This window comes from Heloderma suspectum, chromosome 10 (assembly GCF_057233095.1).
Source record: "Heloderma suspectum isolate Gila_16-S chromosome 10, 16-S_ref, whole genome shotgun sequence".
NCBI classification, from domain to species: Eukaryota; Metazoa; Chordata; class Lepidosauria; order Squamata; family Helodermatidae; genus Heloderma; species Heloderma suspectum.
This window is the reverse complement of record NC_139467.1, coordinates 44553869-44570656: the sequence shown is the minus strand read 5'-3', so window position 1 is coordinate 44570656 and position 16788 is coordinate 44553869. Positions and strand designations below refer to the sequence as shown.

Below are 16788 nucleotides of genomic sequence, written 5' to 3'. Positions count from 1 at the left end.
CTCCCCACCCCCAACAGAGTTGTCATCCACTTTAATGGGCTAGAATCCATAAAAGCTTATGCCATAATAGATTTGTTACTCTTTAAGATGCTACAAGAGTTGTTGATTTTGTTTGTTTATGGAAATTGGGTAAAGGAGATCAGTTCCTGAGGGTGGTACATGAGGAAATTAGGGTTCTTACTTAATAGGGAAAAGTGTGTGTCAGTGGCTTTTACTCCAAAAGCCTGGGGTATTTTTTCCCTACATATGAGGAAATACTGTGTGTGAGGAATTCAGAGTTCTTGTATTATGATGGAAATTGTAATGCATGTTGGGTCTTATAATGGGGCATCTTTTATTTTGTATTTAAGATCCATAGTGTTACCTGAGGATTTAGAAATGATGATCCGCTTATTAACAGCAGCAACGATGGCCATAAGCTGTAAGTGCGTGGGAAGAATCTCCCCAGTAGTTTCACCTACAGAAAGCGAAGGCTGCAATCCTACGCTTAACTGGGAATCAATCCCACTGAACTCAGTAAGGCTGACTTCAGAGTAAACATCCTCAAGCTTGTGCTACACGAGTACACACATGCTCACATTTTAACGTATTATCAGCGTCAGCGAAGGGGGGCAGGTGGATAATCATTTCACCGAAATATGTACTGGAGCGGTGAGGTCCAAGAAAACGAGCCACTTGCGTGTGGCTAGGATAAGAATATAAAGCACCAACAAGCTCCGCCTCGCCCCTGGGCGGGACACGACGCCGTCCTCGGCGGGCGCGAACGGGGGGCCGGCCTCCAGCCGAGGCTGTCGCGGCCCCCTCACCTCCCTGCCCACGGGCCCCCGCCCGGGAACAACTGTGGGGAGCGCACCCCGCCCGCAGAAATTCGGCGAGAGGGGCCCGAAGCCCCCCGCCCGCCAGGGAGAGCGCCAAGGAGCCCGTCGCGGCGCCGCCTTGCGCAGGCCCACGAGGCCGAGGGCCCCTCCGCCTCTCGGCTCGCCGCTCCCCGCGCGCCCTTTTGTGCTCAGTGTTGCCGGCTCATGAACAACGACCGAGGGGGCGCGCTCTGCTGACGGGGACCGCGCGAGGGTCTTAATTTACATGCGCGGGAGGGGCGGGGCGGCCGCCCCGCTCGCTCCTCCGGCCGGCTGGCGCCGCTGCAGCCGGCGGCAGCACTCGGCGGCTGCGGCGCCGCTCCCCCGGCCGGCCGGCCGGCCGGCTTCCTTCCTGGGCTGGCGGCGGCGCCCTCGGCCGGCGGCCCTCCCGCGCGGCCTATAAAGGGGCTTCCGCGGCCAGCGCGGCCCCCTCTCTGCTCGCGGCCTCGGAGGAGGGAGGAAGGAAGGGGGGAAGGGGGAAATGCTGAAAGAAAAAAGCCTTAAAAACAGCAAAAGGGGGAAAACAAACGGAAAAAATTGATTGCTATAACCAGGAGTGAGGAGGAGGGTAATTAATAAATAATTACAGCGCGGGGAAATCGGGCCCGTCTTCCTGTCCGTCGCCGCCTCGCGGCCTTCCGTCACCCCACATCCTCGCTCCTGCGCTGGCTGGCCCGGCCCCGGCCCCCGCCCCCGGCGCGCTTTTGTCCCCTGAAGAGCTTCCCCCGGGGGCGCTCCCCGCCGAGCCCCCGTCGCCCGCCCGCCTCGTGTGGGCGCCGCCCGCGCCTGCGGCGGCCTTCTTGCTCCCCTGCTTCGACTCCTCTTTTTCTTCCTTTCTGCCGGGCCTCCAGGCTCCCCCGAGCCTGCCGGCCGAGGCAAGGCCGGTTCCCGTTGCCCGCCCCGCTCCCCTTTCTCGAAGCCGGAACCCAGCTTTCCCTGACCCCTTCCCCGCCGCACTCCGCCCCCTCCCGTCTTGCCTCGCTTTGCTCTTACTCGCCCCTCTCTTTCCTCTCGCCGCCGTCATCGTTTTTCTCTCCTGCCCCCCCTTTAGCCTCGTCTGGGTCGGCTTGCCATACGTTTGCTGTCTTCCTCTCTGCTTTAAATTTACGATTTGAACAACAGCAACAGTAACAAAAGTGGTGGTGGTGGGGAGAGTAAAAGACAATCCGCTTGCCTGCCCTTTCTGGATAAATATTAGTTTTATCTGTTATAACCACCAGATGAATGCGGGGCTATTTTATCTGTGTTCCATAAATAACTTCATGGGGACAAGAAACCGCAAATGTATGATTAAAATGAAACAGAGTTGTTGCGTTTTTTTCCAGGAGTTATATTTTTAAATCTGGGAGATAGGGGGAAAAAAGTTAATCCTGAATCATTACATTATTAATTGAAACTAATATCCCAGATTGTACATTTTTCAAGAGGGCAGAGTGGAAGAAACTTAAGAAATCATTTTTTTAAGGTAGAATTGGACATATTACTTTAAAAATTATTTAAACTGCTTTTTGAAGCATATTGATTTCAAGAGCATTTTTGTCTGGATCTGGTATACTTTTCTGCACAGGTCTTCCACATGGTTCTGTCTCAGTCCTCCTCGAATATCAGTTACCTTTGTGAAATTTGCACTGTTTTTTCCTGTTAGGTGCTTTCCCTTATTCTCCACTACGCAGGGTTTTCTTCAGCAATTTCAGCCTTTTCTCTTAAACTGTGATCCCTCCATAAACTTCCTCTAAAAATTAGTTGATTAAAAAAAAATATTGAAAGGAACAGTTAAAGTTAAACAGTGCACCTGGTTGAGTGTGCAGAAGACTGGAAGATGAACACAGCTGCTAGTAGCTACCCGATGGCATCTCTCTATGTGGGTGACTTGCACCCGAATGTCACTGAGGCCATGCTGTATGAGAAGTTCAGCCCTGCTGGCCCTGTTCTTTCCATCCGTGTCTGCAGAGATATGATCACCCGTCGCTCCCTAGGATATGCTTATGTCAACTTTCAGCAGCCTGCTGATGGTGAGTGTGAGGGCATGTACAAATGATGTCCTATTTTATGCTGAAGGGCGGGCAACTTATCCCAGCATTCATGCTACATTCCATCATATTTAGCACAAGTATTATTTCCATTTGAGACTTTCCCACACAGTTATGATGGCCTGGGGTGAGTTCCAATATATTCTTTTATCCTCCCAATGACCTTTTGGAGATTTTTTTTTTAGGACTGAGGAAGATTTGCCCCATTATGGTTGGACCAGGGATTTCAACATGAGTCTTCAATGTCTGAACTCAGGAAACTGTCTGCTGCATTGCATTGACTTTGAGCACCTGGAGTTTAGAAGTTCATTAGAAGATCCAGTGGCCAATTTGTTTGGGGTTAAGGGGTATGTCTATGTTTGAATCTGTTTAATTGACTTCAGCCGTGCTTCCTTTATCTAAAGCAGTCTTCCCCAATTTGGTGTCTTCCAGATGTGTTGGACTACAACTCTTATAATCCCAGCCATTTGTGGTTGGGGATGCTGGAACCAGGTTGGGGAAGGTAGATCTAAAGGACATGAATCTAATAACAAGATCAGTTTTTCTATTGAATGTGTGTATTGCAAGCTAATTTCAAGAAATGGAGCATTGGCAAAGTGACATACATTGAGTGGGGTATGTATGGCATGATCTCAATCAGGGCATCTTTAAATATGTGTGTTTGAAACCTTCAAGGAAGCTGAAGTTCTCTTTTAATGACATTCTAGGAGTTACACGCCAGTTGATTCTGATGCCTTGTGATGTGGCAATGAATTCAGCACAATAAATGTTCCTTTGTTGAGGATTACTGCCTCCCTGTGTTGAAATGTAGTGGGTGCTTCAGAGCAGATCACATGACAATGATGGGCACTGTATACTGTGTCAATTGAAAGTCTTGTAGAGGATATTTGGTAGTGAACATTTAAGCTCCCAACCATAAAAGGAAATAAGTTGCCTATAAGGGGGGGGGGGGGAGTCAGGTTTCTGGAGAAGTTGTTGGTTTTTTACTTGGTCTCTACCCCAAACATTGTTTACTTGTATATGATCTGTTGATCTGTCTTGGAGAAAGGGAGGGAGATCATTCTGAAGTCTCAAGGGTATTGAAAGTAGTCTCCGCATTCATTGGATGAAAAAACCTAAAGGAGCAAGGTTAAACAAATGCCAAAGGACAGAGGTACTCACATTTAAGTTGGCCTTAGCAACCAGCCAGAATTTGTGCTCATTGCTGGAAGAAGAGCAGAGTCTTGCCTTTGATATCATACTGAACCAAGGAAGCACTTGGAGTACCCCCAAAGCCAGCCATGACTGAGGATGAGGCCTGCTCTCCTCTCCAACTTGAAGCTGGGAAGAGGGCTTGGCCCTGTCACACATAGCTTCTTGGCATGTCTCTTTGGCAAGTTAATTTATGTACATGTGGGGCCCTGCCAAAGCCCACTGAGCTACTGCAGAATTGTCCAGAGAACATCTGTCCCCACTTCAGTTTGGGTGCTATAACACATAACTGGAAATATGAGGCATGTTCTGTGGAAAATCACAGGGTTTTCCCCTGGACACCCCTGTGCCCAGTTATGCAGTCTGCACAAGCCATTGGTTTCTTACCACTCCCTGCCAGCCATCTAGTCAACCAGAGATAAAGATGGGCTGAGCACATGTCCAGACAAATTAGAGTTGTCTGGACATGTGCTAAGTCATGCCTTGCAGTCTTTCCCTCAAGGGAAGGAAATAAGGAGCATACGGAGCGAGGCAATGAGCCATCCACTTGCCAACAGCTGGGGTAGTAAGGTAGGATAAAAAGTGATGGGAAGCACTGTAACAACCTAATGAGAACTAAGGCTTTGGGAAGAAGATATGCTGTCCTGGAGTAATACTGTGTGGGGTGTGTGGATGCAGCCCTGATGTAATTATATTTTGTTTTATGTATGCCACACCAGCGATCTTTCTGGATCAAAAGGCAGGATAGAAATTTATTCATATATCAAATTCATACATACACAAAACAGAATTACAGGTGCTGTGCCATGCAAGCTGAACTCAAATATGATGCAGTCTAGTGGAGAAAAGGAAATCCATTTTAATCAGTATTCAGAAATGCAGCCTATCCATCGGCTGTCCAAATGTGCCTGTTCTTAAAGCAAACAGTGTTTTTTCAGCACCTTCTAATAGCATGTGACCATGGTTTTGTGGAGACTTCTGCAGGACAAGGGTCCTTGCGTATTCACTATGCAGCGTGAGCTGTGACGGAATCTCCAAATTCTCTCGTTGCATGCCTCTGTTTCCAACTGCTCATCCCCTTTCAGCTGCAAATTCTAGGGGCTGCCATCCTTGCCAGCATATGTCTCTGGAGCGCCTCTTCCTGCTATAAATACATGCTGCCAAATGTAACTAGCTGGGCTGAGGTGCTACTTGAAATGGAACTCCTTTGGTTAAAGCAAGTCAACTGATTCTTCCGCCTCAGTTACAATCCTGATACCTCTCTGCTTTCAGTAAGTGCTCGACAACAACGGAATGGTATGAGGATATGAGTCCTTGAAAATATCAGCCATGGCTCATTCTTGGGTAGCATAAGCTCAGCCAGTGCCTCCAGTATCACCTGCCCAATGTCACTTCCTGGGGAGTTCTTATATGCTTGCAGATGGAATCCGTGCCCTCTACTTGTGACAAGCCCTGTTTATGTCATACTCTGTGATGCAGTTCCATACAGGTTTGAAAAATAAGGCCCTGGGCACAGGTTTGGGAAGCAGCAGCAACATCAGCACGTGGCTAAGAGCCAAGATTTAATTGCTTTGTATACTGAGTTGTATGCAGTGGTATCCATCTGAGTACAAATCCTGCAGAAACCCCGTTTTTGTCCTTGTGAACGTGTCAAATCCAGTATTTTGAGTCTGCTTGCACAAGTCGCTGCAGAACTCATTATAACGTAAAGAATCATAGGAACAAAGGAAGCTGCCTTATACTGAGTCAGATGGTTAGCCCATCTAGCCCGGTATTGTCAACACTGACTGGCAGCAGCTCTCCAAGGTTTCATAGAATAGTAGGGTTGGAAGGGGCCTGTAAGACCATCGAGTCCAACCCCCTGCTCAATGTAGGAATCCAAGTCAGAGCATCGCTGACAGATGGCTGTCTAGCCTCGTCTTGAATGCCTCCAGTGTGGGAGAGCCCACCACCTCCCTAGGTAATTGGTTCCACTGTTGTATTGCTCTAACAGTCAGGAAGTTTTTCCTGATGTTCAGCTGGAATCTGGCTTCCTGTAACTTGGATGATTAACTTCATTACATTAGGCATGGCTTGTGCTACTTCTGCTAGCACTTGTGCAACCGTTAACAGGATACCTCTTGTATTTTTCTCCTACATTGGAAACAACCCAGTGTCTTGGGCATACTTGTTGAAAACCTTATTTTGGGTAAGGGGTGGGGGTTTGAACCTTTTGTATTAGGAAGGCCAAGAAATGAATTGATATGAAGAATCTCCTATTTCCATTCCCTCCTCCTTGAACTCCTTAAACACAAGAAAGACTTGTATTTTGAGCAATAGTCAAGATGACTATTATTTTAACTTGTCTAAACAGTTTTCCACTTCTGTTGGAGGTGTGGTCTCTCCATATTTCAGATACCGTCTACCAGGGAGAAAAGCCTTGGGTTCAGTTCAGTTTGGCCAGGCAGCTCTCTAATTTTGTGAATGGCCTTGTAAATAATTCTTATATGGACACCTCCGGAATTATAAGTCTTCAAAAAAAACCCTCTGCACTTGTATTCTCCTCTCCCTTGCTTCTACTGGCCATTCTCCCCTGTCATGTGTGGCACTATCTCCACTGGCCTTTTTTTGAGCAGGGGCACAACCAGGAAAACCTTGTGTGTATGTTTTCCAGTTGGGAGAGTTTCTACCTGTCTTGGGTGAGCTGAGTGGCTGCAGGTGGGTAGCACATCAAGGAGTACATTCTCATTCTAGCCTTAGGCTTTCCCTCCTCATGTTATAAATTAATTTCTCATATTCCTACTAATTTAGCATACTCTTTGGCATGGAACTCTGTCCTAAACTTCTGAATTTTATGAACAGGATCTTGGTGTGCATATGTCACAGAGCTTTTAATATGCTGCTCAGTACAAAAATAGAAACCAGAAGGAAGATCGGTGTGGGTTAAGAGAGGCTACATTGCAGAAGTTTAAGAATGTGATGGGTACGGTTTCCCACTTAGTACAAGTAGGACTTCCCTGTGGTTCTTCATCAGTGTATGTTGGAACATATGACCATTAAGATACACGTAATGCTAATTGCGGAGCAGGTGGTGATGCTAAGTACACAAACTTTGCTGCAAGTCTTTCCTCCTCCTCCTCCTCCTCCTCCTCCTCAAGTCTCACTCCTTCTTATCTTTGACCCTACAGCTGAGCGAGCCTTGGACACCATGAACTTTGATGTGATCAAAGGCAAACCCATCCGCATCATGTGGTCTCAGCGGGACCCTTCCCTGAGGAAATCTGGGGTAGGGAATGTCTTCATTAAGAACCTGGACAAATCCATAGACAACAAGGCACTTTATGACACATTCTCAGCTTTTGGAAATATCCTTTCTTGCAAGGTGAGACTTGACATCTTTTCAGAACTCCAAGAACATCTGCTTTGATGTGCTTGAAGATCCTGTGAGGGTGGCTGGGTCTTAACTTGAATGCATGTAAAGTGGTGTAGGATTTGTGGCACTGAGCATGAAACGGTGTGTAGGGCTATATGGGTGTGGGTATATGTAAAAATATAATGTGCAAAGCTAGGAAAAAGAAATCAGTCTCCACAACTTATGTGGAGATGAGAAGTTTGTTTTCGCTGAGTGTTTTAACTCTTGTCTGTACTAGTGTTTGCCCTGCTTTCTTGGCCTCAGGAGGAGCCAAGGGGAATGAGGGTTAACTTGCAATTCTATTTTCACATAACCATGTGCTGTAGGTAGTCGGTTTCCAAGAGAAGGAAGGCTCATTGGTGGTGGGTTCTTTAAAAAAAAATCTTAGGAACCCTTGCTTGAGACATTGAGCAGTAGCGCTTGTGAATACTTTCATAATACTTGTGCAAAAAGTGTTGCTGAATCCTTCTCTTTACTTGTCCCACATTCAAGTAAAACATGCAGATTTTGGGTGTTAATGAGGCTGAGGTGCTGGTATATGTTACTCAGCCCTACCAAATTGCCTTGCAGGTGGTGTGTGACGAGAATGGCTCTAAGGGGTACGCATTTGTGCACTTTGAGACACAGGATGCTGCAGACCGGGCCATCGAGAAGATGAATGGCATGTTGCTCAACGACCGCAAAGTGTGAGTGTCTCAGCCAGAAGCAGTGGCAGCCACCGCATGAGCCGTGATGCATCTCAGTATTAACCCACAAGGCTGCTGGTTCTCCTGGCCCAAGCTTTGGCCTGCTACCTCTCTACTCCAGGGCTGGTGAGTTTCCCTGCCCGAGCCACAGCCTACTCCCCTTGGTGCATGGGCCTACCTTCACTTGATGCCTCCCTGCTGCTGGGCACTGGGTTGATTCCCTTGTGCCTTGCCCTGCTCAGCAAAGTTGGGTTAGGTGTGTCTTGTCTTGCTGCCTTTCCACTTCAGGACAGGGGATGCTTCTGCTTGGTCTCTTGCCCTCTTATGTCTGCCCTTCTCATCTCCTCCTGCGGCTTGTTTTTGCCTTTATCCCCTGAAATCAGGGGGTGCTTTGTCTCTCTGTTGTTGGTAGGAGAGGGGTTTTCATTATAGCTTTTGTTCTTCTCCCATCCAGATTTGTTGGCAGATTTAAATCCCGTAAAGAACGTGAGGCAGAATTGGGAGCCAAAGCAAAGGAGTTCACCAATGTCTACATTAAAAATTTTGGGGACGACATGGACGATGAGAGGCTGAAGGAACTCTTCAGCAAATATGGTAAATATTCCAGCAGCAGGTCCTTAACGTCCAGCAGTAACTACTGAAGCGATTGTAGCTGGCACCTGACGTGCTGTTTTGAGAGCAGAGAGGTTTTATAAGTTTCAAGCAATGAAATAAGAAATGAAATAAGTATCCAATGTTAGTCTAACTTAAGTTCCATTCATTTCAGTATATCTACTCTTAAGTAGGAATAATATTGGCTACAACCCACTGGAATTCAATACAGGAAAAATGAAAGATGTCGCAAAGCTGGGCAAAAAGAAGAAGCTTATCTCCTTGGAGTATGTGTAAACTTAGGGTCTCAAAATAGCTTTGCAAATTTGAAACATTGATGTGGACTTTGTAATCCTTAAGGAGCTGATTGAGGGATTCTCCCTGAAATTTTTCTATAGGTTGTCTTTGCTAACTCTGTTCTTCTGGTAATAGGTAAGACCCTCAGCGTTAAAGTCATGACAGACCCTACTGGGAAGTCCAAAGGCTTTGGCTTTGTGAGCTTTGAAAAGCATGAAGAAGCCAACAAGGTATAATCATCCAAGTTATGGTGTGTGCAGCCTACGTTGCATTACCTGCTTCTAGCTTGGAAAACAGACCTTCAGCAAATGTTGTCTAAGTACAGTTAGAGCAAATCCTTTCCCTTGAACTATTTTGCATTATCTGCTGGCTGACCACCTGCAATACAGAGTGGTTGTGGGCCTGTAACTGCTTGTTTACAGTTAGGATTCGGCAGTGGCTCTGGAATTGTTACCCCAAGAACTCTTGCTTATAAGAATGAGGAATTTATTTCTGAGTATTCCAGTGGATGATCCTGGGTCATTCACAAGTCCCTGTGTTTCTGTAGAGAACTATGAACTCCTCTGAGATCAGCACCCAAATTGAAAGCCCCTGATTTTTGCCAGTTGTTGTTGACCCTTCGAACCTACTTTAACTTGCAAGTCATCTCTTGGGGGGTTGCTAGTCCAGAATAAACGATGGCATAAATAGGAACCTTGGTAACTGGTGCAGCGTGTCGGAGATATTTATTGTTTTGAATTCCCTTGCAGGCAGTGGAAGAAATGAATGGAAAAGATATCAATGGGAAAATGGTGTTTGTGGGTCGTGCACAGAAGAAAGTGGAACGCCAGGCAGAGCTGAAACGCAAGTTTGAGCAGCTAAAACAGGAGAGAATCAGCCGGTATCAGGTAAAAAGAATGTGTGCTCCAGGTCTGAATGCATGTGCTCTATTCTTCACGTGTTTGAGTGATGTTACTGTTATGGTGGGGTTTGTCTTAAGTACCATTTGTACTCTGTTGGGTTCTGTTTATGTGCATCATATTGTGTCAAATAAGAGGGAACTCTGAGAACTATGTCATATTGACACTTATGGGATCAACAGCCCTGAGAGATGTTTTAGTTCCATAAGGGACCCATCAGCTTAAGATCCTACTTAAGAATTGTTAAACTCCATAAAGGGATGGTAGAAGGGGTACCTGGGTTGTAGCTTAGGAAAGTCCGATCCAGGGAAGTGGCTAAGGGTTGCATCTGAATCTTTCCCGCTCCTTGCTGCAAGGTGCAGGCCCGGGGACATGTGATGCTAAAGCAACGCAGAGCAAATCCAGGCATGTTTATGTTCTCTCACAAAGACGTTTGCCTCTACGACTCTGCAACATTTCAGTGTCTTTAGCTACAGAAGGTGACTGGACATTCCTCGTTCATAAAGATTAATAATTGCGTATTGGTTGATCACAAACAGATAAGAGAATCCATCTTTGCTTGTAGTTAATTGATAGTAATAGCACCTTCCGCATTGTTATGATCTCATGCTAATATTTGTTCTCTGTTTTCAGGGAGTTAATCTATATATTAAGAACCTTGATGATACAATTGATGATGAGAAACTGAGGAAGGAATTCTCCCCTTTTGGGTCCATCACAAGTGCCAAGGTAAGGGCTGATGGAATTAAGCAGACATATAGTAGAGATCCATAGCTGGAAGTTCCTCTGAAGTAGGAACTGTTGAGGAATCAGACTAAGGGTGCAGTTCGAAATATATTTAGTTTAAGACTACTGAACTCAGTGGGGTTTGCTTCCAAGTAATCTGCTTAGGATCAGGCTGTAAAATCTTTTGTGTACATTCTACATGTTGAACCCTCTGAGGGCAGAGTAACAGGAAAATGACACATGGCTTTGCCTCTTGTTTAATCTCCGACAGACTGATGATACATGCAACTGTTGCTGTTAGAGGGTTGCACCTCAATCTTTCCCGTGCCTTGCAGAATAAATGTGGGCTTGGGGACATGTGGTGCTAAAGCAAAGCAGAGGAAATCCAGACAAGTCACTTTCCTCCATTGTTTAGGGCTTGTCTCTACACCTTTGCAACATTGGGCTTCTGCAGACATGTCTGCAAGGTAGCTTTCTGTGCAGCACTGCTGTGCAAACCAGAAAATCAGGCAAAGGGGGTGACTCATATAGTTTCTGTCATTTGGATGGCAAAGCTTACACTGGTCCTGTGCTTGTTTCTGCCTGCAATGTTAAATAGGTGAGGGTCTATTAAGGCTAAAGTCATCAGTATGTGTGGACTAAGGTGAGAAAGAGAGAGGTGGTGACTAGGGTTACTGGACAAACTGCCACTACAAAAGTGCTGTGCAGATATGCCCTGCCTCTGATGATGAAAGTATGCTTGGCAGAAAACCATTGTTGAGTCTGATCAGCTTAACATGTGCTGCAGTGTAAGATCAGCAACAATGGGGCCTCTCTGGGATTTGTATCTTCTCCCAGCTTAGGCAAGCAGCATCAGTGCAGAAGACATAAGGCTGGCTATGTGTTCTTCTAAAAAGCTGCCTTTCTTTAGGTAATGTTGGAAGATGGGCGAAGCAAAGGCTTTGGCTTTGTCTGCTTTTCCTCTCCGGAAGAAGCCACCAAAGCTGTAACAGAAATGAATGGGCGCATTGTGGGCTCCAAGCCATTGTATGTTGCCTTGGCACAGAGGAAGGAGGAGCGGAAAGCCCACCTCACCAACCAATACATGCAGCGCATTGCTGGGATGAGAGCCCTGCCTGCTAATGCCATAATCAATCAGTTCCAGCCAGCTGCTGGAGGGTATTTCATGCCTGCTGTGCCCCAGGTAAGTCCTAGCAAATATTGCCTGTGGCTCCTCTAGGCTTCCATGCACTCTACAGACAATGCTTGGGATAAAGTACATGAAATAACTTAACTGGCACCTGTCTACTGCTATATAACCTGCTTTTAACACTTTTGGGGTTCTTTGTATCCATTTTAAATCTTGCACACCTTTTTTTGCAGAATCAATCCACCATTGAGGCCTAATGAGCCTCTTTAATTTCAAAGTGGCTCTAGTTTAACAAATTACAGATTTTATTGGTATCACATTCCAGATACATTGTCTAACTCATAAACTTTTGGGGTACATTGGACCCAACATTGATAACTTGTTCCTCACTGGGTTGTCACGGAGCCATGGAGAAGAAAACAGAAGAGAAAGGAAAACAGAACTTAAAATGCATAGGTAAAATACTGGGCTTGTAACAGAAAATAAAACAGAAACCAAAAAATGCCTAGGTGAGATACTGTGTTCATAGAAAGCAATGGAAGGGGTCCAATGTATGCCAATAGCTGAATAGCCCCCCCCCCCCCCGCCAAAGAACATAAAAAAATCACTGCTGCAAGTTTGCCATACAAGAGCATTAGTTCCTGTGTCAAAATAAAGCCAACTTGAAGCAGAATGATCTTCTCTGGTAAAACTTACTCCTGGGGTCCACCAGACATCTGCAGTACGTTATTGTGTGTGTGCACACACATGCACAGAGGAATATACAGAAGAAAAATGACAAAACCAGAAAAAATAAAGTGCTCTTGAAGTGATACAACTGCAAAAATGGAATTTATGATATAGGCAAAAGGCCAGAGTATTTATCCTACCCTATTTTGAGAAGGTGCTGGGGATAGAATGGGTCTCAGGTAGATGTTAAGTTAGATTTTCCCATTTTTTTCAATTGTGGTAAATCTGACACTTGATAGCTTAGTAAGTTAAACTTTTTTTAATTAAAAATTGACTGGGGAGATAAAACACCACAGGACAACTGACCCCATAATTGTTGAGGAGTACATGCTGCATGACGTGGTTCAGGTTAGGTAAAAAAGTTCTAGAAATATTTCAGATGGCAACCTCCCTAGCTTAGGATGGTTAAAACCTTGACAATGCCAGTATTAGGTATTGGATCAGAGTAAGTGATGTACAGTGCTTCATTTCCCTCAAACTTTTTCTGTGAATTGGGCAAGAACGTGTGAACAGGGCTGTGGAAACCTGCTGCAGGACCATGTTGCAATATGGCTGATATGACTCCCTCTGCTTTTCAGGCTCAGAGCAGACCCACTTACTATGCACCTAATCAGATGACTCAGATGAGACCCAACCCACGCTGGCAGCAAGGGGGGAGACCTCAAGGTGAGCATGAAGGAGGCACAGTCTTCTCCTCTTTACCCACCTGCAAGGAATGGGAGACTGTCAGCCACCACAAGTCACAAATGCCTGATCCCTGGAGGTGGCCCCTGCCATAATTTAACCTAGTAGGACTCTCCTGGTGTGACTGACAGGTAGCTTTGTATCCCCCCCCCCCCCTGCAATTCAGGCTTCCAGGGTATGCCAAACACCATGCGACAGTCTGGACCACGACCACCACTACGCCATCTGGCTCCAGCGAGTAATGCTCAGGCCTCACGTGGCCTGCCCGGTGCCACTCAAAGAGTTGGTAAGTGATTGCACTTAGAGGGTTTCCACTGGTTAAGGAGGCTGGGCTGCTTCCTGTCCACATCCAGCATCAATCAGTCAGCATATTCTGACTTTGTACTTTGGGGTGTTGTGTTGACCCTTCCTTCTGGAGACATGCAGTACACATGGCATTGGAAATGACAAAGGTAGATGGGATTTTCTAGTGGCCTTTTGATAGCAGAGACTTTTAGTTGTTATGCAGCTTGTAAGAAGATAAAAACAATAGCTGTGGATTGAAATACACTTGTTGAACAAGGCTGTTATGAACAGGATTATGTTTTGAACTGCTGGTAACTATTTGACATGCTTACAGGTAATAAAGCTATTTTCTTGATGTTTTTCATTCCATGGTTGGGCAGGCTTAATACCTGTTAGTTTTATTTTGTTCTGTAAGCTTCTGATTCTCCATTATGTATCTCATTTTAAATAGGGGTTGCTGCCACAGCTCCAAACCTAGTGACTCGACCACCTGTAGCTACCCAAGCTCCCAGGGCTGTTCCGCCATACAAATATGCCTCAAGTGTCCGCAGCCCCCACCCAGCTGTACAGCCTATACAGGTAGTGTGAGGACCTTGGCTTGGCAATGCCAATATTAAACTGCAGTTGCTGGAAGGATTATTTAAGTACTGGTGTCCTGGTTTTTGCTCTAAAGTTCAGAAATATCATAAGACTTCCAGTCTGTCTGAAACAGGGGGCTGCACTCCTCTCTTACATGGTTCGAATCCGCTTTTTTTGCATCAGTGTGGCAGATCCTCCCCATTACAGGAATCCAACATGATCCTATATCTCAACTGTATCTGGTCAGTGGACAGTTCAGATGAGCATTACTCATGGTTCCATAAGATACAAAACCGCCATTCTTGTTTATTGCAAATAATTCAGACAACCAGTTTGCCATGGACATATGCAGTGCAGGCAGATATAAGCCACCCAGCTTTGTGCAGAGTAACTCCGTGGATTAGGCCAGAGAGCCCATTCATGCATTTGCTATGCTAACTGCAGGGGAACTGCAGCCTGTCCATAGCATAGTATGGTAGGGTACATGGCAGTTACCTTGGGATAATGAACTCATCTACCTCATTCTTGATGTTTTGTTAAGGGAACTGGCTGATAGAAAGCCTTACTTCAACCCTTCCCTGTCAGTCCATCAATCTCAAAAGTTTGAGTGTTGTGAACAAAAGTAATTCTTTATTCTTCCCCCAAACAGTCAGTGTGTTGTTAATGCTTGATGTTGAGCTCTCCTTCCCCCACTTTAATGAGTTATTACTTAAACTAAAGCAAAATTCTTGAGCGTTTTTTCATAATGGAGATGTGCCATCATCCTCAGCATTTCAGTTGGTTGGTGCCTTCCAAAAGTGTGACTTGTTTTAATTTTTGGTATAACTGTTTGACAATGTTATTGCTTTAAAACAAATGAAGATCCAATCCCCTTTTCACTAGCTATGCTAACAGACAATTCTTTATTCTCTAATAGGCCCCTCAGCCTGCTGTTCATGTACAGGGACAGGAGCCTTTAACTGCATCCATGCTAGCGGCTGCCCCTCCCCAGGAGCAAAAACAGATGCTGGGTAAGTCATTCTTCCTTGTCCTTGGAAATTTTTGGACTCTGGGTTGAAGAAGTGCCATAGGCATTGAGTAAAAGCAAATTTTGTTAGATTCTGCCATCTCATGTGTGCAGAGGTTACAATGAAGAGGGTGGGATAACTATCTTATTCTCAAATTCTTAATGATTGAGCCTCCTAGAAGGCTGTTTGATTTGGGTGGGGTGGAAGGAAGCTCACCAGCTTGCATGGAGACCTTTTTCTGAGAAACTTTATAGAAAACCTGCCGTCTCCCTTATGCATGGATTTTAAGTCTGCCATGGGATTTAATATTATGGCTTAACCAAGCTGTTGGCTTTGTGTTCCTCTCCTAATAAAATCTCTTTATGACAAAGGCTTAACTTGGTTGAATGTTACAAAGGTGGCACAGAAATTCAAAATACCTATAAGCTCAAGAGAGATGATGATGCCTCCCCGCATCCCACATTGGTTTGACTTGTGTGAAAGAGCCTCCAAGTAGCATCCTGCCTCTTGACAGGCTTTGTTTTTGTTTCCCTAGGAGAACGCTTGTTCCCACTGATCCAAGCTATGCACCTCAGCCTTGCGGGAAAGATCACAGGAATGCTGCTAGAGATTGACAACTCAGAGCTACTGCACATGCTGGAGTCTCCAGAATCCCTCCGCTCAAAGGTGATGGAACCCCTCTCCGTACTCTGCCATGGGTATTATATTTGCTGGCTTGGTTGGGAGTGGCAGTGAACCTAATTTCTTCCCATTCCAGGTGGAGGAGGCTGTGGCAGTGCTGCAGGCTCACCAAGCCAAGAAGGAAGCTGCCCAGAAAGCGGGCATAGTTGCTGCTACCTCTTAAATCAGGGAGGCTGGTGAGTGTCCCAGCCCTGTTTATTGACGTTTATTGAGAGATAATCTGGTGTCCTCCCAGCTATGAATCTTTCTGTCCCTTTTGCATAGAAAGGGAGCTGCATCAAGGCAGCAAGTATTATTTGGTTCCAGGATTCTAATATAAGGATAACTTGCCTTCCATGTGGGAAAATGAGTGGTGATTATCCCAGATGGCCATCACCACTTCTTTTAAAGGACATCTGCATAATAAGTCCTTCACTTGATAATTAAGTAATTACTCAAAATTTCTCTTTATTAGAATTCAGTACTCAGGATTGATTCCTCTCCCCTCCATCCATACATCACCTAGATCCATAAACAGGCAAGATGTTCCTGTTCTTCCCAATACTGAGACGAGTTGAAACAGCATATACAAAATTATATGGGTAAAAGGGAGGCTGTCATGAAATTAATTAGGCACCTAAAGTGCTCTCTTTTTCTTTGTAGGTTGTAAAAAGCCAAATGGGGTCCCTGAAGAAACCATCTGCTAAAGATGTTTAGAAATAACGTTATCCTGCACATTTCAACATCATGCAACATATCTCATTAACTATATTCCACTGTGTAAATCTCTCAAAATGCCTTATTTGCAAAACATACCCCCCCCCCCCCCGTCCAAATTCCCCTACAGCTTTTGGTTTCCAAGACTTAAATATGCAAAGTTTCCTTCTCACAGCCAGGACAGAATTAGCCACTTTGTCTTCCCACAAGCAGGATGCTGGCATTTTTCTGACTCGATGTTTTCATTTGCAGTTCTTGGTTTTAATCAGACAATCATGTTTGCAAAGTCTGGAATGTGTTCATCAATAAAGGAATGAAAACATTTCATGA

At 45.4% G+C, this 16788-nt stretch overlaps 1 protein-coding gene and 2 non-coding genes across 12 annotated transcripts; all 3 read left to right on the top strand.

The window, feature by feature from the left end:
* The first annotated feature begins 1082 nt into the window (after positions 1–1082).
* Positions 1083–16788, top strand: PABPC4 (poly(A) binding protein cytoplasmic 4). 10 transcript variants are annotated; one of them, XM_084816175.1, is made up of 17 exons: positions 1871–2869; positions 3073–3234; positions 3320–3502; positions 7246–7439; positions 8040–8155; positions 8610–8749; positions 9179–9273; positions 9793–9930; positions 10576–10671; positions 11579–11851; positions 13105–13192; positions 13377–13496; positions 13947–14074; positions 14991–15084; positions 15617–15747; positions 15839–15938; positions 16405–16788. In XM_084816175.1, exons 3-16 carry the CDS (start codon positions 3439–3441, stop codon positions 15923–15925), a joined length of 1764 nt encoding a protein of 587 aa, XP_084672301.1. In that variant the 5' UTR covers positions 1871–2869; positions 3073–3234; positions 3320–3438; the 3' UTR covers positions 15926–15938; positions 16405–16788. The 10 variants fall into 10 exon arrangements, 8 of the variants coding, with proteins under 8 accessions (XP_084672304.1, XP_084672300.1, XP_084672298.1 ...); XM_084816178.1 differs by lacking the exon at positions 3073–3234 and having other exon boundaries at positions 1083–2869; positions 7246–7343; XM_084816174.1 differs by lacking the exon at positions 3073–3234 and having other exon boundaries at positions 1083–2869.
* Positions 10267–10400, top strand: LOC146338226 (small nucleolar RNA SNORA55). The gene has a single exon (XR_014785245.1). It is a non-coding gene; the product is annotated as a small nucleolar RNA SNORA55 (small nucleolar RNA).
* LOC146338225 (small nucleolar RNA SNORA55) lies at positions 10976–11111 on the top strand. Its single transcript, XR_014785246.1, has one exon. It is a non-coding gene; the product is annotated as a small nucleolar RNA SNORA55 (small nucleolar RNA).